This window comes from Erinaceus europaeus, chromosome 13 (genome assembly GCF_950295315.1).
Source record: "Erinaceus europaeus chromosome 13, mEriEur2.1, whole genome shotgun sequence".
Classification (NCBI taxonomy): domain Eukaryota; kingdom Metazoa; phylum Chordata; class Mammalia; order Eulipotyphla; family Erinaceidae; genus Erinaceus; species Erinaceus europaeus.
Window position 1 is genome coordinate 60,598,661 of NC_080174.1, and position 22,215 is coordinate 60,620,875.

Sequence of the window (22,215 nt, forward strand, 5' to 3'; positions counted from 1 at the left end):
TTAGTATAGGGAGGCGGATTGCATGACAAGAGACTTGCTTGACTTTTTCTTATACTCAGTATTGACTCTACTGTAAAATACAGACTTCTGTTATCTTGGCACCGAAGGGCAGAGGGAAAGGAGGGCTTGTGGACTTGGGAAAGTGCACAGTATTGGGCATGTCTCATCTTCGGGTTCTGTTCTTGATTTGAGAGTAGTTACAACCTTCACTCACTGTTCTGAGGTAGCCTCTCAGGATCTTTAGGCTAATACAGGTTTAGAACTCAGGGTTCCTGTGTATCATGTACTTTCTTGGTGACAAGGTTATCCTTGGAACTACCTGTGTCCCTGGTGGACTTTTTAGTAGAGGGTGATAACAAAACTACTCCTTCTCATGAAGCTTCCCATGGAGGTTTGAGCCTAGGCTCTTGCATATAGTAAAGTGGATGAGATGTCTTTGGGTCCTTCCTCGCCACACATAACACTTTGCCTTTGTTTTTTTAGCATGTTAAAGAAATACACTGGGGTGGTCTGGGAGTAGCACACATACCAGAGTGATTTCTGGTTCTTTCTCCTGTCTCATAAATAAAATCTTTAAAAAAAATACATATATATATTTCTCCCCATAGATGGACTTGCTACCAGTGACATTAAGGTGTGTGAACTCATCACTCTGATACACAAACATTAAAATACTATAAAAACAGGAACTTTTCATAAGCAAACCTTTTTTACCTAGTGCTCAGAGCACAGAAGTTAGAAGCTATCTTTGGAACTTGGCAAAGTAGCTTGAAGGAGATGTTCCAAGGACTCACCTTTGACTACAGTATGGAAATAAGGCCTATTAGTGTTTATTAAGTTGCCACTGCAATTAAGCTAATGTTATTGTTTAGGGATGGTCAATTCCTGAGTCAACAGTATTCAAACAATGCATAGAAATAGTCTCAGTCCCAGGTAGGGGATTCTAAATCTGCCTCTTGTCTTGACTAAGCTGAATATTTATCTTCACTGAAGAGCTTTACTATATACTTTAAAAAAAAAAATAGTTGTAGGTGGACCGGCATAAGGGTCCCGGTTCAAGCCCTGGTCCTGAGTGGTGTTGCTTCACAGCAGGGGCGTTACTTCTCTCCCCCTCTCTGTCTTCCCCTCTTTCCATTTTTCTCTGTCCTATCTAACGACAGACATCAATAACAGCAACAGGAACTACAGCAATAAAAAATGAGGGCAACAAAAGGGAAAAAAATAGTCATCTTTTACTCAGTTCTCTTTCCTTGCCAAAATCAAGGCCTAGCGTACCACTGTTTATAAATAAATAAGGATCACCAAGGTAGGTAGGCCATCAAGGACTAGCGGATTTAAGTGGTGAAACATCAGAGTTCAGCCAGCCCCAGGCTCTATTGGAATTCTTGGGTGTGAGTGCTGTGAATGGAAACTCCAGGGGAGCAGAGCAAGGCTCAGACTTCTGGGCCAAGCCCAACAAGGCCAAACGTTGGGCTGGTGGAGTGGAAAAGTAGGCTTTCTGTTCTTCAGAGTAGCGCTCCTGGGGTGTCACCACATCCCGGTAAGTCCAGTCACGCCAGTGGAAGTTGAAACCTTCAAGCAGGGTAATTCGGTCAGCTCTTTTAGGTACACAATCAAGGGGCTTTGTGGGTGGTAGATCCGGCACTTCTATTCCTGGCAGCAGCACAACTCCTCGGATGGCAAACCAGCCCCCAAACTGAGGGTGTATACACACACCTGCTATGTGCTGGAGAGAGGGTAAAGGAAAGTCAAGTTATGGAGGGCACCCTGACACCAAATCCAACAAAGTGAGGCTTGGTCACAGCTTACTCTGTACAGTAATCCTACAAGACTTGCCTCCGTCCCCTTCTGGATAACTCTTAGGAACTCAATCTTGACTTGAGGGTTTTAAGCTAAGCCTCAACTTCCTCAGTATTACCACTGGTCTTTGCACCCTCAGACTTGTAAGATAGGGGTTTAAGATGAAGTTCTGATTTGATATATCTTCAAGTTTCAGAAAGCACGCAGAGTAAAAAAAAAAAATACATATATAGGGAGTCGGGTTAAGCGCAGGTGGCGCAAAGCACAAGGACCGGCATAAGGATCCCGGTTCGAACCCCGGCTCCCCACCTGCAGGGGAGTCGCTTCACAGGTGGTGAAGCAGGTCTGCAGGTGTCTGTCTTTCCTCCTCTCTGTCTTCCCCTCCTCTCTCCATTTCTCTCTGTCGTATCCAACAACGACAACAACAATAATAACTACAACAATAAAACAACAAGGGCAACAAAAGGGAATAAATAAATAAAATAAATATTTAAAAAAAAATAAAAAAAAACAATACATATGTAATTTTTTTTTAATGGTGGTACTGAGGATTAAACCTGGGAATTTTTGATACCATTATGCTATCTTCAGCCCCAGGGTATTTTTTTTTTTACTAGCAATTTCATCCAAGGGAGGTATAGTAACTTGAGACCTTGTAGCCTGAGATTATCTACCATTTTCTCTGTTCTTATTCATTCAGACCTGCCATCTGACCTGGGTTCCCCAGGGGTCAGCTTCCACATCCTGTCGTTGGTAGTAGTAAGCAGCCCCTGCCACATGGGCTGCTGTCTGGGCCAGAATCTTGGGGCGCCGGTTGGGGTGAACCTCATAGTCAGCAATGATTTCCACCTGTAGCTCTGGGAGGCTCTGGGAAAGAAAATGTCTCCTTTAAGCATGGTATAAAGAATTGACCTTTTTCTTAAAGGTTCTAGTTCTTGGTCTTCAAACTTCATTCAAAGGATAAAAAACCTTGGAGGGGGAGGGAAATACAGGGGCTTCTAGAGTAAGGAAGACTATTCTGTCCAGGAGGGCTAAAGTTTAAAGGGATTTAAAATTATATATTTCTAGAGGTCAGGTGGTGGCGCACCTGGTTAAATGCTCAGATTACAGTGCGCAAGGATGCAGGTTCAAGCCCCTGGTGCCTTATCTGCAGTGGGAAAACTTCATAAGTGGTGAAGCAGGGCTTTATTTACGTTAGAGAAATTGAGAAGGAAAGGGAAGAGTGGGAGACAACTAGCAGTTTTACCACTTCTGAAGCTTTCTGCAGGTAGGGAGCTGGGGCTTGAACTTAGATCTTTGTGAAACTGTAATGTGCTCGCTCAGCTAGGCTCCTGAAGTGATGATTATTATTTTTTAAATATTTATTTTCCCTTTTGTTGCCCTTGTTGTCTTTTTTGAAATCTTTATTCCCTTTTGTTCCCTTGTAGTTATTATTGTTGTTGTTATTGATGTCGTTGTTAGATAGGACAGAGAGAAATGGAGAGATGAAGGGAAGACAGAGGGGGAGAGAAAGACACCTGCAGACCTGCTTCACCACCCGTGAAGCAACTCCCCTGCAGAAGGAGAGCCAGGGGCTCGAACCGGGATCCTTACATCCGTCCTTGTGCTTTGCGCCACGTGCGCTTAACCCACTGCGCTACCGCCCGACTCCTGTTGTCTCTTTTTAATTGTTGTTATTGTTGTTATTGGTGTCATCGTCGTTAGATAGGACAGTGAGAAATGGAGAGAGGAGGGGAAAACAGAGGGGTAGAGATAGACACCTGCAGACCTGATTCACCGTCTGTGAAGTGACCCCCCTGTAGGTGGGGATCTGGGGGCTTGAACCAGGATCCTTATGCCACGAAGTGATTATTTTTTTAACCACAGCACTGGTGATGTGGGGGATAGAACCTGGGACCTTGGGGCCTTAAAATTTGAAGGGAAGGGTGTCAGGCAGTAGTGCAGTGGGTTAAGCGCACATGGTGTGAAGTGCAAGAACTGGTGTAAGGATCCCAGTTCGAACCCCCGGCTCCCCACCTGCAGCGGAGTTGCTTCACAGGTGGTGAAGCAGGTCTGCAGGTGTCTCCCCCTCTGTCTTCCCCTCCTCTCTCCTTTTCTCTCTGTCCTATCTAACAACGACATCAATAACAACAACAACTACAACAATGAAAAAACAAGGGAAACAAAAGGGAAAAAATTTTTTTTTTAATTTGAAGGGAAATACAATCTTGCTCAAAAATCTCCATTAGGAGAGATGACTTGAGTCTGCCCTCCAGAGTCCCAATGTATATGTGTATATTTGAGTGGGAACTGTGTGTGTATATGAGTGTGGGGGCTGGGTTGAGTGCACATGTTAAAATGCACAAAGACCTAGGTTCAAGTTCTTGGTTCACACCTGCCTGGGAAAATTTTACTAACTGAAGAAGTAGTGCTGCAGGTATCTATCTCTCTTTACCTCTCAATTTCTGTCTCAAAAAAAAAAAAAAGATGAAACCCCAAGCATGAAGGAAACAGGAAAAATATCTGGGGGTCTTGGGTTATTTCTATTTCACAGACTAATCTGGGGGTCGTAAAGTTGCCCATCCATTACAGAATCATATTCATGTTAGACCTGTGAGCTTTTAGATGAAGGTGGTAGAACCTGGCATAAGAAAGCAGAAGGAGGGGAGTCAGTCAGTAGTGCAGTGGGTTAAGCGCAAGTGATGCAAAGCCCAAGGACCAGTGTAAGGATCCCAGTTGGAGCCCCTGGCTCTCCCACCTGCAGGGGAGTCACTTCACGGGTGGTAAAACAGGTCTGCAGGTGTCTATCTTTCTCTCCCCCTCTCTGTGTTCCCCTCCTCTCTCCATTTCTCTGTCCTAACAATGACAACATCAATAACTCTAACAACAATAAAAAAAGACAAAGGCAACAAGAGGGAAAATAAATAAATATAAAAAAAGTTATAAAAAAAAAAAGCAGTGGTCTGGGAGATGGCGCAGTGATAAAGCTTTGGACTCTCAAGCATGAGGTCCTGAGTTCAATCCCTGGCAGCACAAGTGCCAGAGTGATATCTTGTTCCTTCTCTCTCCTATCTTTCTCATAAATAAATAAATAAAATCTTTTAAAAAAAAAAAAGCAGAAGGAGGGCTTAAGTAGATAATATAATGCGAACAACTTTCACACCTGAGGTTCCAAAGTCAGGTTTAGTTCCCAGCACCACCATAAACCAGAGCTGAGTATTGCTCTGGTTTAAAAAAGAACACAAGGGTTGGCATGAGAACATCCTTTTTTAAAAATTTTCCCTTTTGTCCTTGTTGTTTTTCATTATTCTTGTAGTTATTATTGTTGTTGTTATTAATTGTCATCATTGTTAGATAGTTCAGAGAGAAATGGAGAGAGGAGGGGAAGACAGACAGGGAGAGAAAGACACCTGTAGGCCTGCTTCACTGCTTGTGAAGTGACTCCCATGCAGGTGGGGAGCCGGGAGCTTGAACTGGGATCCTTACCCGGTCCTTGTGCTTCGTGCCACCTGAGCTTAACCTGCTGTGCTACCACCCAACTTCCTGCGAACATCCTTCTATCCCATTAGGTGGCTCCTAATTTTATGACAGGTAGGTCAAGATGAAGCATTAGGGAGATAGCATAATGGTTATACAAAAAACTTACATTCCTGAGACTTCAAGGTCCCAGGTTCAATTCCTGCACCACAATATTCCAAAAAGCTGAGCAGTGCTCTGGTTAAAAAAAAAAAGTCTCGGGGGTTGGGTGGTAGTGCACTGGGTTAAGCGCACATGGCTCACATCACAAGGACCAGTGTAAGATTCTGGTTTGAGCCCTGGGCTCCCCACCTGCAGGAGGGGTCGCATCACATGTGGTAAAGCAGGTCTGCAAGTGTCTTTCTCTCCCCTTCTCTGTCCTCCCCTCCTCTCTCAATTTCTCTCTGTCCTATCCAACAACAATAATAGCAATAACAATAGTAACAACAACGATGACAAACAACAAGGATAACAAAAGGGATAAAATAGCCTCTAGGAGTAGTGGATTCACAGTGCAGGTACCAAGCCCCAGTGATAATCATAGAGGCAAAAAATCAATAGATCTCACTCAGAAGTTGAAAAATAAGAACAGAAGGGAAAACACAAAGCAGAACTAGGACTGGAGTTGGTGTAGTGCACCAAAGTCAAAGATTCTGGAGTGGGGGATACGGAGTGTTCAGGTACTGGAACATAGTGATGGGAGGGGGGGAGAGGGGGTTAGATTGTCATATGGAAAACTGAGAAATGTTACAGATGTACAAGCTACTGTATTTTACTGTCAATAGTAAACCATTAATCTCAAAGAAAAAACAAAGCTGCACTTACGAGGGGAGGGGAGATGGCATGATGGTTATGCAAGACTTTTATGCCTGAAGCTCTGAATTCCCAGGTTCAATCTCTAGCACTATAAACCAAGGCTGTACAGAAAAAAAAAAAAATCCCCACTGAACTTGGAGGAACCTGAAGTAGCTTCAGGTTTGGAAGATGGGGGTGGGGATGGGAAGATTCATGAACCCTGTTCACCTGCTTAACACGGTTCAGGTGGTAAGCCACACACTGGTCCACAGGGTCAGTCAGTTCTCTGAGGTGAGAGCTCTTCAGGAATGGTTTGAGGGCTTGGTCAAACATAGCTGGTGTGCTGAGGACGAGGAAGGCCAGCGTTGATCCTGGCAGGGGTAGGTGGAAGGCTGGAGGCAGGAGTGTGTTGTACCATGCCACCTAGAACAGAAAATTAAGGCTGTGTTGAAGGGTCAGAAATCTTATAAAACCTAGCATTCATATTCTCACATCTTTCCCCAGCTTGTATCTCATTCATTCAGTGAATTTTTAAAATTTATTTTTATCTATTTATTGCATAAAGACAAATGAAAAGGGAAAGGGGTGACAGAGAAGAAAAGAGACAGATACCTGCAGCACTGTTTCACAACTCGCAAAGCTTTTCCTCTGCAGATGGGGACTGGGGGGCTTGAACCTAGGTCCTTGCACATTGTAATGTGCACTCAACCAGTTGCACCACTGCCTGGCTGCTCATTCAATGAATTTTCTTTTTTTTTAAATTAATTTATTTATTCCCTTTTGTTGCCCTTGTTGTTCTTATTGTTGATGTTATTGATGTCGTCATTGGATAGGACAGAGAGAAATGGAGAGAGGAGGGAAGACAGAGGGGGAGAGAAAGATAGACACCTGCAGACCAGTTTCACCACCTGTGAAGCGACTCCATTGCAGGTGGGAAACCGGGGGGCTCGAACCGGGGTCCTTGTGCTTTTGTGCCATGTGCGCTTAACCTGCTGCACTACCACCAGACTCCCAATGAATTTTCACTGATGATATAATGATACTTCTTTATTCATAACTTGTCTGAAATTGTTATGGGGTTTGTTTTATTCCACAAGAGATAATTTCTTGAGCGAAAAGAAAGAACACTCTGGTAGATATGGTGCTGGGCATTGAACTGTGAACTTCAAGCATGTATTTCCTGTTTACCAACCTAGCTATTACCCTGGCTGCAGACAGGGTGTTTAGAAGAGGCAGAATAGGGCTGGTGAAATAGTTCACTTCTGGATACTGTGCTACTTTGTCAAATGTGCAACCCAGGTTTGAACCTGATCCCCACTGCATTAAAGGAAACTTCAAGGGTGCTGTGGTCTCTCTCACTCTCTCTGACTCTGTATCTATATAAAATGTAAATAAAGGGGTAGGGATAGATAGCATAATGGTTATGTAAAGAGAGTCTCATGCCTGAGGCGCCAAAGTCCCAGGTTCAATCACTGTACCACCATAAGCCAGAGCTGAGCAGTGCTCCGGTAAAAATAAATTGGGGGCCAGGTTAAGCACTCATAGTTCAAAGGATACCGGTTCAAGCCACTGGCTCCTCACCTGTGGGGGATGGGAGGCTGCTTCACAAGTGGTGAAGCAGGTCTTCAGCTATCTATCTTTCTCTCCCCCTCTCTGTCTTAGCTATCTCTCTCAATTTCTGTGTCCTATCCAAAATATCGAGAGAAAAAAAAAAAAAAAGACTGCTGGAACAGTGGATTTATGTGCAGGCACTGAGTCTCAGCAATAACTCTGGAAGCAATAAATAAATAAATAAATATGGGGCTGGATGATGACACACCCAGTAGAGTGCACAAATTACCATGCACAAGGACCCAGGTTAAAATCCCTGGTCCTCATGAGTCGGGCAGTAGAACAGCGAGTTAAGCACAAGTGCAGGTGGTGCAAAGCCCAAGGACCAGTGTAAGGATCCCAGTTTGAGCCCCTGGCTCCCCACCTGCAAGGGAGTTGCTTCATAGGTGGTGAAGCAGGTCTGCAGGTGTCTTTCTTTCTCTCCCCCTCTGCCTTCCCCTCCTCTCTCCATTTCTCCCTGTTCTATCCAACAACGACATCAATAACAAAAACAATAATAACTACAAGAATAAAACAACAAGGGCAACAAAAGGGAATACATAAATATAAAAAAAAAATCGCTGGTCCTCCTGCAGGAAGGGTGATAGACCCTCCTTCCTAGAAAAAGCCACCAGGACCAGTTGATTCATCATGTAGGCACGAAACTCCAGCAATAGCCCTAATGACAATAAAACAAAACATGTAAGTAAATGAAGAGAAGAATTCATGAATAAATAACAAGGAGATTGTGCAGCTGGGAGGTGGCTTAGTGGGTATAGCACATGCTTCCTATGCCTGACATCGCACATGATGGAGCAGTATTCTGACTTATCATAAAAGCACACACATTACAGTGCACAAGGACCCAGGTTCAAGCAAGCCCTTGGCCCCTACCTGTAGGGGAGAAGCTTCATGAGTGGTGAAGTAGGGTTGCAGGTGTCTCTTTGTCTCTGTCCCTACCTCCTCCTCCTTTCTCAATTTCTCTCTAATAATAAATACACAAAAGAAAAGAAGAAAATCTAAAAACAAAAAAAGGAAATGTTTGCACTTTGACTAGTACAGTGACAGAACCAGGTGGGTATTCCCTGAAAATTATCAAATGCTTTTTGGAAACCGTGTCTTGGGGTGGGGAAGACAGGATAGTGTTATGCAAAAACAAATAAACAAACAAAAGACTTCAATGCCTGAGGCTCTAAAGTCTCAGGTTCAAGTCCAAGGACCACCATAAGCCAGAGCTGAGCAGTGGCCTGCTAGCTCTCTGTATGTATCTCTCTCTCTTTTTATTTATTTTTAATATTTAAATTTTTTCTATTATCTTTATTTATTTATTGAATAGAGATAGGGAGAAATTGAGAGGAAGGGAGAGATAGAAAGGCAGAAAGACACCGGCAGCCCTGCTTCATCACTTGTGAAGCTTTCCCCTGCAGGTGGGGACTGGGGCCATTTCCCAGACCACATTTTTTTTTCTTTTTAATGAGAGCACTGCTCAGCTCTGGCTTATGGTGGGGCTGGGGGTTGAACCTGGAATCTCAGAACCTCAAGCTTGAAAGTCTTGTTGCATAACCATTCTGCTGTTTCTCCAGCCCTCAATCTATTCCTCTGTATCCTTTCTAGGCAGGACTGTGGGCCTCTGAGTGGGAATGCACTGCCCTTTAAGGATAAGGCATCTGGGTTTAAGTTGAGTTGATTCAGAAGTGGACATAGATAAGGAGGAAATGAACCTATGTAAACAAGGGGAGGTGGTGGTGCCAGACTTCTGTGTCAGAAAGGTTTCTGTATCCAACCCAGCACTGGTGACTGGCAATATCATGAATTAACCTTCTGTTAGTAGAGGAAACAAAGCAGTCAATTGTTTGCTTGCTCAACACCAGGAATGCCTTTCTCTCCTCACATGATCTAAATTCTAGTCATGCACACTTTCCCGACCTTGCCTTCTCCTAATTCTTTATAGGAGCTTCTAAGAACCATTCTGCTCTCATAAGCCCTTTTATGTAATGTGACTGGAGGTTACTCGATCATATACCAACTCCCACTTATTAATACGTCATGATATGGGTCGAAGAAAAAAGAAAACTTGCGACTGCTTTTCTTTTCTTCTTCTTCTTCTTCTTTTTTTTTTTTTTTACCAGAGCACTGCTCAGCTCTGGCTTATGGTGGTGCAGGGTATTGAACCTGGGACTCAGGCATGAGAGTCTCTGCATAACCACTATGGTATCTCCCTCGCCCCGCAACTGCTCTCCTACTATATATATCTTTTAAAAATATTTATTAATTCCCTTTTTTTCTTGCCCTTGTTTTATTGTCGTAGTTCTTATTGTTGTTATTGATGTCGTTGTTCGACAGAAAGAAATGGAGAGAGGAAGGGAAGACAGAGAGGGGGAGAGAAAGACAGACACCTGCAGACCTGCTTCACCGCTTGTGAAGCGACTCCCCTGCAGGTGGGGAGCCGGGGGCTCGAACCGGGATTCGTAATCCAGTCCTTTGTCCCAACTGCGCTTAACCCGCTGCGCTACCGCCCGATTCCCTCTTCTACCTTTTTAACCCAAGTCCCCCCTGACATTAGGTCCCGGCAGGTCAGAGCTCTGGGCCGCAGAGTTGGAAAGGACCTGAAGACACTCGATCTTACTCCACTAGTACCTACGCTAATTAGACGCTTGCAGTCTCAGGAAGGATAAACAAACCTGGAAGGGATAAACCTCAAAGCCAAAAGGGCACAACGTGTCCTCAATCTTCAACTTCAGTTCGGCGGCTTGCGGCTCCATAACGCACGCTACACGCTGAGCTTGCTGGGGAATAGAGTCTCAAGGATAAACTAGGTTATTAAGATTCAAGGTAGTTTGGACTCCATTTCCCAGACCACTGAAAACGCCGTTGGCCTCTCAGTTGACTGCCTGAGGCATCCTGGGATATGTAGTTCATATACTAATTGGAGTCAACCACTACAGAATCAGAAAGACTCGGTTTCCCGGCAAGCTTCACGATGGGGGTGTGAGAACACGTGTTGCAGCCAGGGAACCTGAGGTCAGCAGTCTCCAACACCGCTAGTGTCTGTGAGAGGCAAACTCAGTTTCCCAAGTGGCACTGCGGCAGTCGGTTGCACTTTCCTGGCCTAAGCGATGGTTTGCCCCGGGTGGCGGCGAGATGGCGCAGGTTCGCTGCCTCTCCGGAGGTCTTGACCAAGACTCGTATCTTCAATTCTCACCTGATACCTGCGTATGGTATCGCGTTTTCCCACCAGTTCCCTAAAAACGCTATACCCCTGACTCTTCCCAGAGACGCATGTTTGATTTGATACTGTTTCCCGCCTCCCCTTTGTTGGATCTGATCTGACATTGAAGCTGTGGGTGCCTCGGATGTACCGGGCTGCAAGAGCAAAGACACAGAAAGCCTAAGGGCCATTCCCCTGCCTCAGGCTATGCATAGCAGCTGGTCTGAGCGGCTCGATGAGCTTCTCAGTGCTACTGACGGAAATGTGGCCCGGATTAAGGTGAAGGGGCGCCCAGGTCCGATTAGAGGGTGTGGGTTAAAGGACTGTGAGAAAAGCTGGTTGACTTGCTGCGACTTGTTTCTTTTGTAGCAGCGGCTCTATCCCCTTGGAGTTTCCACCGCAGGTGAATGTTGCCCCCTTTATACTCCCTAGTTTTCCCTAGTATGTCTTTTTCCAAATCCCAACACTTCCTGGCCTAAGCGTTCCTGAACATGCATTCCGTCCTTTGCCTGTTCCTCAACCAAGGCTTTTATCTGACCTTCCCTTATTCCTTCAGCCAGAGACTTGATTGGGACCTGGATTTCCCCTCACCACTTGCCTCCCCAGCCAGGAGCCCAAACTCCAGGACCTTGGGCTCTAGAGACTCTCACTGCCCCAGGGAGGCTGAGCTGGGCCAAGACCCACACTGCATCTCCTCTCCAAGATGAAGTGCTTATTCTCCAAACCCAGCTTCAATCCCAGACTCAGGTGAAGTGTGGAGCCCTGGCCATGTCTGTGTACTGTTTGTGTGAGATGGGGGTACTAAGAGTTGGGGAAGCCCATTTCACAATAGCTCATAGGGTTTTTCTGCCTGGGCAGGCAGTGGAGACACTGAGGCAGACTGTGCAGGATCTTCTAGAAGATCAAGAGCAGCAAAAGCACCAGATCTGCTCCTTGGAAGGTATCTGGCCACTTCTTTTCTTCATACACGCAACATCACATGTAGTATGCACACAATTTTCTTCATAAGCTTGATGTGTGCACATGTTTCTTCATTTGCAATTAGAGTCTCTATAGGCTCATATATGAAGTTCCTAGAGGGGTTGACCCTGAACTTTCCCACTACAGCATCAGTAAGGTTGCTACAGAGGGGCCCAGAGAGGAGGACCCTTCTCCTGGAGCAAAGACTGGAGAGGATGAGAAAGGAACTACAGAGCCTTCGAAGCCAGGTGCAAGAACAGTGCCAAGCTCAAATACAAACACGTCCTAGAAAGTGCAGTACTCCTAGTGTTCTTCACCAAGAGTTTCAGAATGAGTAAGTGAGGGGCAAGACCACTTCTTCAGGCCTCTGTGCTACTGGTTCTCTGGGAAGCTGGTGGCCTCCTCTGGGCTTGTTCGTTGGCTCCAGAATGACACGGTTGTTACTTGTGCAGGCAGCAGCTGCTATGGGAGGAGTCAGAGGTTCTGCGAGAGGAACTGAAGTTGCTTCAAGACCAGCTGAGTGAGTAAAAGATTGGGGCTGGGTATGAGTTCATCTTTTCTGGAAAGCCTTCTTGCTCACCCACTGTATGGCCATAGCTTTGACTACTTTGCAGAACTCTGACCAAATATTTTGTCTTGTTCTTCCTCCCAAAGTCTAGTAGAGTCTCCTCTTTTAGCATGGGAACTTCCACCAGCAGAATGAGAATGTATCTACTTCAGTTTTGAGTAGCAAGTGATTTACAAGATCAGGAAAGTAAAGAAGTTGGAGACAGCTCCTTTACACTTTCTTTCATCTCCAGGCCAGCACCAAGAGCTGCTGCTGAAACAGATGACTGAAGGTCGACAGACTCAGGCCTGCAACTGGAAGGTAGGACAAGGATCCAGCCTACCTCTTCAAGTCTCTTTGTAGAGACCCCTTTTTCTCAGTTTGTCTGGTTCAATGGGCAGGCCAGGATGTCCTCTCCCACCTCTATGTCTTTTCTTCTTTTTCCTGAACTGACTTTACTTCTCTGCAAACTTCTTCCAACTCTCTCTACTCTAGGCCATTAGAAATTGTTCTTGTCCATATGAGGATACCAGGAGGGGAGTGTCATGGGGAGGGGAGTGTCCCTCCTGGAAAGGGAGAGGTTTGGTCCTACCTGGGTTCATGGCTTAGCAGATGTTGGAGCAGCCGAAATATGGCCAAGAGACCAGTGATCACATTGGAATCCTAGAGGCTATCAGGACAAAGGCCCAGGATCCCTACAGGAGAACAACCTCTTTGGGTCAGCAGATATGGGTGCCATGGCATTGGAGGGGTTTTGTCTCACAGATGCCAGGCATCAGGGGAAAAAAAAGTTCACCTGATAGGAGTATCTTGGTTATAGTTCATAATGGCAGTACTGGGCATTCTCTACTTGATTTTTATTTTTTCTTAAAATATTTTAATTAACTAATTATTGGATGGAGACAGAAATTGAGGGGGAAGATAGAGAGGGAGAGAGGTAGAGAGACATCTACAGACCAGCTTCACCACTCATGAAGCCTACCCCCTGCAGATGGGGACCAGGGACTTGAACTTGGGTCCTTGCACACTATAATGTGTGCACTTAACCAGCTGTGACACCACTTGGCCCCACACATTCTTTACTTGATATGGGGATGCAAAAGTATGTGTGTGTATTTGGAGCACAAAGGGAGAAGGAACTGGAACCTGATCTGAGAAAGAGGGCACTTTTTTTTTATAAAAAATTTATTTTCCCTTTTGTTGCCCTTGTTTTTCATTGTTGTTGTAGTTATTTTTATTGTAGTTGTTGTCGTTGTTAGATAGGACAGAGAGAAATGCAGAGAGGAGGGGAAGACAGAAGTGGGAAAGAAAGTCAGACACCTGCAGACCTGCTTCACCGCTTGTGAAGAGACTCTCCTGCAGGTGGGGAGCCTGGGGCTTGAACTGGGATCCTTAAGCCGGTCCTTGTGCTTCTAGCCACCTGCACTTAACCCGCTGCACTACCGCCTGACTCCCAAGAGAGCACTTCTATGATGGCAAAGTCCCCTTGACTCAACATTACTGTCTCTGCTTCTGATTCTGTTTCTCTTTCTAGGACTTTCATTCATGTCTTCCAATCTAAGTTGTCTCTCACTGCACCTTTCCCATATCTATTTCATTTAGCTCTAAAGTCAACCTTCTAGATAATAATAGTAGCTGGGCATTTTTCCTGAACCAGGGTTATCTTTAGTGCTTGGTGCCTGCACAGTGAATTTACTACTGCTAGTGGCCCTTTTTCGAATCCACTGCTCCTGGAGGCTGTTTTTCCCATCTTTGTTGCCCTTGTTGTGATTGCTATTGTTGTTATAGCTGTTGTTGTTGTTGGATGGGACAGAGAGAAATGGAGAGAGGAGTGGAAGAGAAAGATAGACACCTGCAGACCTGCTTCACCACTTGTGAAGCAACCTCCCCTGCAGGTGGGGGGCTTGGGGCTCGAACCGGAATCTTTACGCCAGTCCTTGGCTTTGTGCCGTGTGTGCTTAACTCACTGTGCTATCCTCCAGCCCCCCTCCCCATTTTCTTTATTTGACAGGACAAAGAGCAATTAAAAGGGGGAGGGGAGATATAGTAGGAGAGAGAGACAGACACCTGCAGTACTTGCTTCACAGCTCAGGTGGGGAGCGGGGGCTTTAACCCAGATCCTTATTCATATTAATGTGTATGCTTAACCAGGTGCACCACAGGCCCACAGCTGGGCACTTTTAAAGAAGCTAAGTGGGAGTAAATTGATATGCCTCAGTGGGGAGTGAGGGTGCAGGAGAATTTGAATCTGAATGATACGTGAATGTCAACTAATTGTTTGGAACTGGGTTGAATGGAACCTCTTTGTGAAGTTGCTGAACTTTGAATTATTTATCTCAAGTTAGGCCTGTATTCCAGCACGACCATCACAGCATCCATAAGGAAAGTCCAGGACCTGGTTCTATATACATCAGCATTTGCTGATTTTTTTTTCTTCTTCTCTTTCCCTCTTAGATTTCCAGTGGAGCACCCTTTCTAACCTGGAGCCCAGTATCTTACAGCTCAAGATCCAGAACCTTGAGAAGGAGTACCTGTCCTTTAAGGAACCCAAGATGCTCCTGAGTGACAAGTAATACCTGTAAGAGTAAGAGTAGAAGAATGAAATCTTTGCTCACTTTTCCATATAAGTTCCCATTTCTGGGTTCCCCATATAACTGGTATCTATTCTCCCCAATTTCTGTTCACCAACTGCAATAAAATGACTTGGCTTTTCCTGATTATTTTTTTCTTTTTTGTGAATCAGCACTTACAGGGCATAGTCTTAGCTGTACCTTCTTTTATCTGACTGCTTCCTGTCATATCTGTCTCTGAAGTCTAAACTCATAGACACAGATCTACCTTCTATAAGCCCTGTTCTCAGTGGAACTTAGAAAAAGATGGGAAGTCTTGTTCTGGTGGGTAGAATGAAGTAGGTATACCTTACTTCCTGAGGTTAGTACTTTGGGATCAGTACTGCTGTGGAGCTGCAGGGGTGGGTGAAACATTTTGGTGAGTCCTACACTGGGGCAATTGGAGCTTCCTCTCATCTCTGGCTTTTGCCTCTTGAGACTCACTCCAGCCCTTTCAGTCTCAGCCCAGCCTGCATTTATGTATCAGTCTCTGGTCTCTTCCTTCAGTATCTCTGCTGCTGCTTTTAAAAAATATTTTTTTATTATTATTTATTCCCTTTTGTTGCCCTTGTTGTTTTTTATTGTTGTAGTTATGATTGATGTTGTTTTTGGATAGGACAGAGAGAAATGGAGAGAGGAGGGGAAGACAGAGAGGGGGAGACAGACACCTGCAGACCTGCTTCATCGCTTGTGAAGCCACTCCCCTGCAGGTGGGGAGCCAGGGGATCTAACCGGGATCCTTAGGCTGGTCCTTGTGTCTGGCGCCACGTGCGCTTAACCCGCTGCGCTACCGCCCAACTCCCTCTGCTTCTTTTCCTGTTGTCATCATCATCTTTGTCGTCATTCTCCTCCTTCTTCTTCTTCCCCCCTCCTTCTTCTTTTTAATAATTAAATCGGGCCAGGTGGTAGTGCACCTGGTTGAGCACACATGTTACAGTGTACAAGGACCTGGGTTTGAGCCCCCGGTCCCCACCTGTGTGTGGGGGGGAGCTTTATGAGTGGTGAAGCAGTGTTGCAAGTGTCTCTCTGTCTCTCTATCTCTTTTTTAAAAAATATTTATTTATTCTAATTTTTTTAATTGGCTAGGACAGAGAGAAATTGGCAGAGTAGGGGAAGATAGAGAGGGAGAGAAAGGAGGATTTGGGCGGTAGTGCAGTGGGTTAAGTGCTGGTGGTGCAAAGCACAAGGACCAGCTGAAGGATCCTGGTTCGAGCCCCCAGCTTCCCACGTGTAGGGGAGTCACTTCACAGGCGGAGAAGCAGGTCTGCAGGTGTGTATCTTTCTCTCCCCTTCTCTATCTTCCCCCCTCTCTCCATTTCTCTCTGTCCTATCCAACAACAATGACATCAATAACAACAACGATAATAATTACAAAAACAACAAAAAAAGGAATAAATATTTTAAAAAAGAGAGAGAGAGAAAGACATCTTTAGACCTGCTTCACCACTTGTGAAGCAACCCCCCTGTAGGTGGGGAGGCAGGGGCTTGAACTGGGATCCTTGCACATCATATTATGTGCGATTAACCCAGTCTGCTACCACCCAACTCCCTGTCTTCCTCCCTCTTACCCCCTTCCCTCTTGACTTCTGGCTGTCTCTATCCAATAAATATAATAAACAACATTTAAAAAAATAAATTTTTTTTAGAATTTATTTATTTATTCATGAGAAAGATAGGACAAGAGAAAGAACCAGCCATCACTCTGGTACATGTGCTGCCAGGGATCGAACTCAGGACCTCATGCTTGACAGTCTAGTGCCTTAGCCACTGCGCCACCTCCTGGACAACTAAAAAAATAATTAAATCTGTTTATTTCCCAGAGCACTGCTCAGCTGTGGCTTATGGTAGTGTTAGTGATTGAACCTGAAATCTCAGAGCCTCAAGCATGAAAGAAGCCTTTTTTTCATAATTATTATGCTATCTGCTTGGTCCAAGATTTAATTATTCATTAATGAGAGAGGTGGAGAGAGTGAGAGAGAACCAAAGTGTAACTCTGGGATATGCAATGCCGGGGATCAGATTCTGTAGCTCATCTACTACACCTCCTCCTGTGGCACCCAGTACCTCTGCTCCTAACCCGATGCTTTTCAGTTTTAAAAAAAACTAATAGGATATGTAGATCGGGTTATGGGAATTGTGCAGAATTGTACCCCTCTTAGACTATGGTTTTGTTAATGTCTCCTTTCTTAAATTAAAAAAAAAAAAGAATTTACTGGAAGAGGAGAATTTGTAGAAGTGAAAAAAAAAACTAATGATTTAATAATGGTTTACAAGATTATGAGATTATAGGTGTATAGTTTTCACACTGCACTCATCACCAAAGTTCTGTATCCTCCCACCCCCAATGATAACCACCATAGTTTTCATAGAATCTTGAAGTTTCACTTTTTTTGCAAGTTCATGAGTTTCAATTCTCTATTCCACATATGAACAAAACCATTTTTTAGTTTTCTTTAACTTCCTTGTTTACTTCATTAAATATAGTCACTTACATTTCCATCCATTTTATCATACAGGACAAAATATCATATTTTCTTTTCTTTATTTATTATTGGATAGAGAGAATAATTGAGAGGGGAGGGAGAAATTGAAAGGGGAGAGATAGAAAGGGAAAGAGACAGAGAGACACCTGCAGCCCTACTCCACCACTTGTGAAGCTTTCCCATTGCAGGTAGGAACCAGAGGATTGAACCTGGGTCCTTGCGCACTGTAATGTGAGCATTTAGCCAGATGTGCCACCACCTGGCCTTGATATTTTTTCTTTTCTTCCTTTCTTCTTTTTTTTTTTATTGTTGCTGTTATTGATGTCATTGTTGTTGGATAGGACAGAGAGAAATGGAGAGAGGAGGGGAAGGCAGAGGAGGAGAGAAAGATAGACACCTGCAGACCTGCTTCACTGCCTGTGAATCGACTCCCCTGCTGGTGGAGAGCTGGGGGCTCGAACTGGAATCCTTAACGCTGGTTCTTGTGGTTGGTGCCATGTGTGCTTAACCCGCTGTGCCTCCCTTTCTTTCTCCCACCTGACCTCCCTTTCTTTCTTCCTTCCTTCTCTCCTCCCTTCTTTCCTTCCTTTTCTTTCTTTTTTCTTCTTCCTCTTCTTTTTTTTTTAAATATTTATTCTCTTTTGTTGCCCTTGTTGTTTTATTGTTGTTATTGATGTCGTTGTTGTTGGATAGGACAGAGAGAAATGGAGAAGGGAGGGGAAAACAGAGAGGAGGAGAGAAAGATAGACACCTGCAGACCTGCTTCACCACTTGTAAAGCGACTCCCCTGCAGGTGGGGAGCTGGGGGCTCGAACTGGGATCCTTATGCCAGTCCTTGCGCTTTGTGCCACCTGCGCTTAACCTGCTGTGCTACCACCCGACTCCCCTTCTTCTTTTTAAGATTTTATCTATTTGATAATGAGAAAGTAGGAGAGAGAGAAAGAACCAGACATCACTCTGGGACATGTGCTGCCAGGGATTGAACTCAGGACCTCATGCTTGAGAGTCTAATGCTTTATCCACTGTGCCACCTCCCAGACCACTCCAGTATCTTTTCTTGATTGCAGAGTAGTTTTACACTGAATGTATGTACCATAACTTCTTCTTTTTATTTTATTTTTTACTTTTTACCAGAGCACTGCTCAGCTCTGGTTTATGGTGGTGCAGGGAATTGAACCTTTTACATCTTCTATTGAGCAGGTGATACATCTGCAATGGTCACATTGTTTAGTTCCACTTGCTGTCAGTGCTTCACTTATTTATTTATCAGTCTCTCTGGAAGACAGGCCTACAACATATAAGGGCTCTGGCAAAAGAAATGTTAAACTCCCCACCTGCAGAAAGGATGCTGCATGGTCAGTGAAGCAGGTCTGCTGGTGTCTATCTCTCTCCTCTGTCTCCCCTTCCTTTCTCAATTTCTTTTATTATTATTATTTTTAAATTTTTTCCTTTTGTTGCTCTTGTTTATCATTGTTATTATTGCTGTCATTGTTGTTGGATAGGACAGAGAGAAATGGAGAGAGGAGGGGAAAACAGAGATGGGGAGAAGCTCTGAAGTCCCAACACCTGTAGACCTGCTTTCACTACCTATGAAGCAAACCTCCTGCAGGTGGGGAGCCAGAGGCTTGAACCAGGATCCTGATGCCGGTCCATACCTTTCTCCATTTCTCTCTGACCTATCAAAGAAAAAAGAAAGAGAGAAAGAAAAAGAAATGGCTGCCAGGATTGGTAGATTCATAGTGCTGGCACTGATTCCTAGCCATAACCATGGCAGAAAGAAAGGAGAGAAAGAAAGAAAGGAAGAAAGAAGAAAGAAAGAAAGGAGGGAGGGAGAGAGGAAGAAAGAAAGAGGGGGTCCAGTGGTAGCACAGTGGGTTAAGCGCACGTGGTGCAAAGCACAAGGACCCGTGTAAGGATCTGGGGTTGAGCCCCCCCGCTCCCCACCTGGAATCTCTTCCTCAGGCGGTGAAGCAGATGTGCAGGTGTCTTTCTCTCCCCCTCTGTCTTCCCCTCCTCTCTCCATTTCTCTCTGTCCTTTCCAACAAGGACAACATCAGTAACAACAACAATAATAACAACAACAATAAAACAACAAGGGCAAAAAAAGGGGGAAAAGCAAAATATAAAAAAAAGATAAAAAAAAAAAATAAAGGTTTTATACTGAAGCAGTGTAGAACAGTGGTATCTAAACTGTCACCAGGTGGCAGCACATGATTTGTTACCAGAATGAAACAGAAAAGACTTTGGGCCAAGAGGACTTCTCTGGGTGTCCCCCCACCCCAGCTCTCTAGGGATCCTCCTAATCTTTTTCTTTTTTGTTTCCTTCCCTTTTCTTTTCTTTTCTATTTTATTTTTTTCTTTATAGCCAGGGTACTGCTCAGAGATTGAACTTGGGATCCTTGAGCTGAAAGACTTGGATAACCACTATGCTATTTCCCCAACCCCCAAATAATCTATAAAAGGACTTACAATTAATCTTTACTCATTTGTGTACTCTACTACTGAGCTACTGACCCTATTTTTAAATTTGTATAATTCATACTGTTGTTACTGTTATCTCACCAGGTGCGTTAACCCGCTGCACTACAGCCCAACTCCCTGTTACTGCTATCTCATGGCCTTTTACTCATACACAATTACTTGTCTCCTGGCATGTTGAAACAATCAGACAATATTTGCTACAATAATGTCTGCTAAAGTGAATGGCCATAAAATCTCCAGCACCGCCTTCATCTGAAGGATACTCCTGATGAAGGCAACTACTTTTGCCATTAAAAAAATTTTTTTTAGGGAGTCCGGCAGTAGCACAGCTGGTTAAGCACACGTGGCGCAAAGCGCAAGGACCGGCATAAGGATCCCGGTTCAAGCCCCCGGCTCCTCACCTGCAGGGGAGTCGCTTCACAAGTGGTGAAGCAAGTCTGCAGGTGTCTATCTCCCCCTCTCTGTCTTCCCCTCCTCTTTCCATTTCTCTCTGTCCTATCCGACAACAATGACTGCAATAATAACTACAATAAAACAAGGACAACAAAAGGGAATAAATATAAAAAATATTTTAAAAAAATTAATATTTATTTATTTACTCTTTTGTTGTCCTTTTTTTTTTTACTGTTGTAGTTATTATTGTTGTTGTTAGGACAGAGAGAGAAATGGAGGGAGGAGGGGAAGAGAGAGAGGGGGGAGAGAAAGACACCTTCAGACCTACTTTAGTGCCTGTGAAGTAACTCCCCTGCAGGTGGAGAGCCAGGGGCTTGAACAGGGATCCTTACGCAGGTCCTTGGGCTTTGTGCCACCTGCACTTAACTCGCTGTGCTACTGCCCGACTCCCTACTTTTGCCATTCTTATCTACCTGATAGTATTTCAGGACCACCAGTTTAGCCTTTTTTCTTTTTTAAATATTTATTGATTCCCTTTTGTTGCCCTTGTTGTTTTATTATTGTAGTTATTATTGATGTCATTGTTGTTGGATAGGACAGAAAGAAATGGAGGGGGGAGAGAAAGATATACACCTGCAGACCCGCTTCACAGCTTGTGAAGCGATTCCTCTCCAGGTGGGGAGCCGGGAGCTCAAACCAAGATCCTTACGTTGGTCCTTGCGCCACCTGCGCTTAGCCCACTGTGCTACCACCCGACTCCCCTAGCCTTTTTTCTTTTATGCTTATTCTTTTAAAAAATATTTATTCATTTATTTATTCCCTTTTGTTGCCCTTGTTGTTTTTGTGCTTATTTTTCTTAGGAGTGGTATAGGACTTCTTCCTTTCCTTAGAACCAACATGAGTCTCAAAACAAGGTGAAGTGTGGACTCCTTTTGAGTCTTGTAGTCAGACAAAGTACGCCCATCTTCTAGAGGTCTGCCAGCAAAATTTAATCTTGGCTGATCAGGAGGAATTCCTTCTTTATCTTGGACCTTGGCTTTTATATTTGCATTTTTTAAATTGGGGTTAATGGTTTACAGTAAATATAGTTGTTGATACATGGGTAAAATTTCTCAATTTTTCTGCAAAACACTTACTCCCAACCCAGGTCCTCCTCCACCATTGTACTTTAGGATCTGAAATCCCCTACCCCAAGAGCTCTTTGCTTTAGGGCTACATTTTCTATGGTATCTGAAGGCTCAACCCAAGTGTGATAGTCTTCTTGAGGGTTTTCATAAAACTATATCTTGGTGGCAGGTCTACCTCAGATGGAGGATGGGAAGGCAAAATTTTTAATTTTTTTTATGAACTAGTGAGATAACAATGTGTAAAACCCACTCTCCATCATCCATGGATTATACAGTTTTGTTTTTATTGCTTCCATGTTCCTGAAATTGAACCCAAGGACTCATGCATGTAAGAAAAGTACTTTACCACTGAGCCACTGGAAAATGCTACGTCAGATATAGCATGCTTGTAGGTCTAGTGTGTCACCCACTGGGTCACCCCCATTAATCATTTTTAAATGTATTTTTTCAATTTATTGGATAAGACAGAAAGGAATTGAGGGCAAGGGGAGATAGGGATAAAGAGAGACACCTGCAGCACTGCTTCATTGATCATGACAATTTTCCCCTGCAGGTGGGGATCAGGGGCTTAAGCCCCAGTTAATCATTTCTCTTAATATTTATTTATTAATGAAAGGGTTAGAGAGAACCAGAATATCATCCTGTCACATGTGATGCCAGGGGTCAAACTTTTGACCTTATGCTAGACAGTCCACTGCTTTATCCACTGCATCACTAAGCCACACAG

The 22,215-nt window shown here is 44.3% G+C and overlaps 2 protein-coding genes and 1 pseudogene across 5 annotated transcripts; 1 reads left to right on the plus strand and 2 right to left on the minus strand.

Annotated features, from left to right (window-relative positions):
- Nucleotides 1-1,216: 1,216 nt before the first annotated feature.
- MMACHC (metabolism of cobalamin associated C) lies at nt 1,217-10,636 on the minus strand. Of its 2 annotated transcripts, none has more exons than XM_016191638.2 (4): nt 10,362-10,636; nt 6,319-6,513; nt 2,503-2,667; nt 1,217-1,726 (listed from the first exon to the last, which is right to left on the minus strand). In XM_016191638.2, exons 1-4 carry the CDS (start codon nt 10,440-10,442, stop codon nt 1,319-1,321), a joined length of 849 nt encoding a protein of 282 aa, XP_016047124.1. In that variant the 5' UTR covers nt 10,443-10,636; the 3' UTR covers nt 1,217-1,318. The 2 variants fall into 2 exon arrangements, with proteins under 2 accessions (XP_016047124.1, XP_007531057.1); XM_007530995.3 differs by having other exon boundaries at nt 2,515-2,667; nt 10,362-10,617.
- Nucleotides 10,637-10,745: 109 nt separating this feature from the next.
- CCDC163 (CCDC163 homolog) lies at nt 10,746-15,112 on the plus strand. Of its 2 annotated transcripts, none has more exons than XM_016191640.2 (8): nt 10,746-11,167; nt 11,261-11,291; nt 11,445-11,635; nt 11,747-11,828; nt 11,996-12,182; nt 12,301-12,368; nt 12,649-12,716; nt 14,850-15,112. In XM_016191640.2, exons 1-8 carry the CDS (start codon nt 11,096-11,098, stop codon nt 14,955-14,957), a joined length of 807 nt encoding a protein of 268 aa, XP_016047126.1. In that variant the 5' UTR covers nt 10,746-11,095; the 3' UTR covers nt 14,958-15,112. The 2 variants fall into 2 exon arrangements, with proteins under 2 accessions (XP_016047126.1, XP_016047125.1); XM_016191639.2 differs by having other exon boundaries at nt 10,748-11,167; nt 11,258-11,291.
- A 5,011-nt stretch (nt 15,113-20,123) lies between these two features.
- LOC103120561 (ubiquitin-ribosomal protein eS31 fusion protein-like) lies at nt 20,124-21,636 on the minus strand (annotated as a pseudogene). Its single transcript, XR_001601676.1, has 4 exons — nt 21,577-21,636; nt 21,205-21,403; nt 20,809-20,876; nt 20,124-20,249 (listed from the first exon to the last, which is right to left on the minus strand). The product of XR_001601676.1 is annotated as a ubiquitin-ribosomal protein eS31 fusion protein-like (transcript).
- Between the last annotated feature and the right edge of the window lie 579 nt (nt 21,637-22,215).

Bases quoted from the DNA above. Each gene is read 5' to 3' on its own strand.
- MMACHC (XM_016191638.2), bottom strand. From the start codon at position 10,442: ATGGAGCCGCAAGCCGCCGAACTGAAGTTGAAGATTGAGGACACGTTG. The intron at 6,514-10,361 runs GTTTGTTTATCC...TTTCTGTTCTAG, and splicing joins TTGAGGTTTATCCCTTCCAG to GTGGCATGGTACAACACACT. The intron at 1,727-2,502 runs GTCTGAATGAAT...CCCTCTCTCCAG, and splicing joins GAACCCAGGTCAGATGGCAG to CACATAGCAGGTGTGTGTAT.
- CCDC163 (XM_016191639.2), top strand. From the start codon at position 11,096: ATGCATAGCAGCTGGTCTGAGCGGCTCGATGAGCTTCTCAGTGCTACT. The intron at 11,292-11,444 runs GTGAATGTTGCC...TTATTCCTTCAG, and splicing joins CCTTGGAGTTTCCACCGCAG to CCAGAGACTTGATTGGGACC. The intron at 12,183-12,300 runs GTAAGTGAGGGG...TTACTTGTGCAG, and splicing joins CACCAAGAGTTTCAGAATGA to GCAGCAGCTGCTATGGGAGG.